This window comes from Trypanosoma cruzi, genomic scaffold (assembly GCF_000209065.1).
Source record: "Trypanosoma cruzi strain CL Brener 1047053516867 genomic scaffold, whole genome shotgun sequence".
Classification (NCBI taxonomy): Eukaryota; Euglenozoa; class Kinetoplastea; order Trypanosomatida; family Trypanosomatidae; genus Trypanosoma; species Trypanosoma cruzi.
In genome coordinates, this window is record NW_001849463.1 from 150,340 (window position 1) to 151,546 (window position 1,207).

At 47.3% G+C, this 1,207-nt stretch overlaps 2 protein-coding genes across 2 annotated transcripts, besides 4 other annotated features; both read left to right on the forward strand.

The window, feature by feature from the left end:
• Positions 1 to 80, forward strand: Tc00.1047053482097.20 (hypothetical protein, conserved; the record flags this gene model as incomplete). The annotated part of the gene is made up of 1 exon (XM_797108.1): positions 1 to 80. A coding segment is annotated over one exon (80 nt), but the record flags the coding sequence as incomplete, so codon positions are not given.
• Positions 1 to 1,207: a sequence feature (heterozygous, Esmeraldo-like haplotype).
• Positions 299 to 329: a microsatellite.
• Positions 352 to 402: a sequence feature (A-rich).
• Positions 411 to 432: a sequence feature (AT_rich).
• Tc00.1047053482097.10 (hypothetical protein, conserved) lies at positions 631 to 1,207 on the forward strand (the record flags this gene model as incomplete). Its single annotated transcript, XM_797107.1, has 1 exon — positions 631 to 1,207. A coding segment is annotated over one exon (577 nt), but the record flags the coding sequence as incomplete, so codon positions are not given.

Consider the following 1,207-nt stretch of genomic DNA (forward strand, 5'->3'; position numbering starts at 1 on the left):
GCACACATGTGAAGGTTCTCGAGACAATTGCCAATGTAAATGGGAAGCCGTGGAAGCATCAGCCGAGTGCTCTTGTATAAATGAGGCGGAAGCTCCATTGCAAGGGAGGGAGGGTGACTGTGTTGGGGAGGAGTGGAGGATATTTGAAAAGGAAAGGAATGAAGATGGCCACAACGATTTATTTGACCCTCCCCCACTCCACACACAAATAATACACACACGCCACAAGCATTTTCTTTTGTGTCTGTAGATGCGCATAATACCGCTGGGGCATCTCTGGAGAAATTATTTTGTGTTGTTGTTTTATTTTATTTTATTTTTATTTATTTGTTTGTTTCAGTTTCTGGACCCTTTTTTTTATTATTTTTTATTTTTTATTTTTTATTAATTTTGATTTTGTTTAGCCGTTGAAATAATTAAAAAAAAAAAAAAGGAAACAAAAAATTTCATAAATTTTTTGTGAGTGTCTCTTCTTTTTTTTTTTGGCTGCCTGTTTCTTCTCCATCTGTCTGTCAATTCACTTTCTCCCGCCCACAGTGCGGTCTACCGGCTGCGTTATAAGCACGAGGGAAGCGTACACCCCCCACACATATATATACACATACACACAAAAGAAAAAAAAGGTGCGGAATGGGCCGCAGTCGCTCTGCGGAACAAACGGCCCGCGTGCTCCTGTCAAGCGCCATCCGGCACGACACGTGGGAGTGCAAGGCGTCGAGCGACGCCGTGGGGGGCCGACTGTTCACGGCGCGGTTTGTGTGGGAGGAGTGGCCGATGGTCCCTGAGCTTCAGTACGCGATTGCACTTCACATGACGTTTTACGACCGAGTGGCATGCGCCTTCGTTGGGGCCACCTACACCGTGTTAAAGGACGCCCCGACGGAGCCACTCATTTTCCAAAATCGTGGAGAGAATATGCTGCTGGTTGTGGAGGTTGTGGCCCGCGATGAGCGGCACAACGCCCTGCCTGAGGAACGGCGTGTGCTGATGTGGGGTTATGTCCCTCTCACGGAGGTGTGTACATTGCGCACCATTGATTTACGTCCCGGTAGCGCTCAACTGCTGCAGCTGAACTCCACTTCATGGCCCAGTAATAATCGTAGCGAAACATATTCTTTGAAATACACATGTGTGGAAGTAGAGGACGTTGTGTTGACGCAACTTATGTCGCGTCTCGTGCCTCCTGGCGTCATTGTAACGCAAAGTT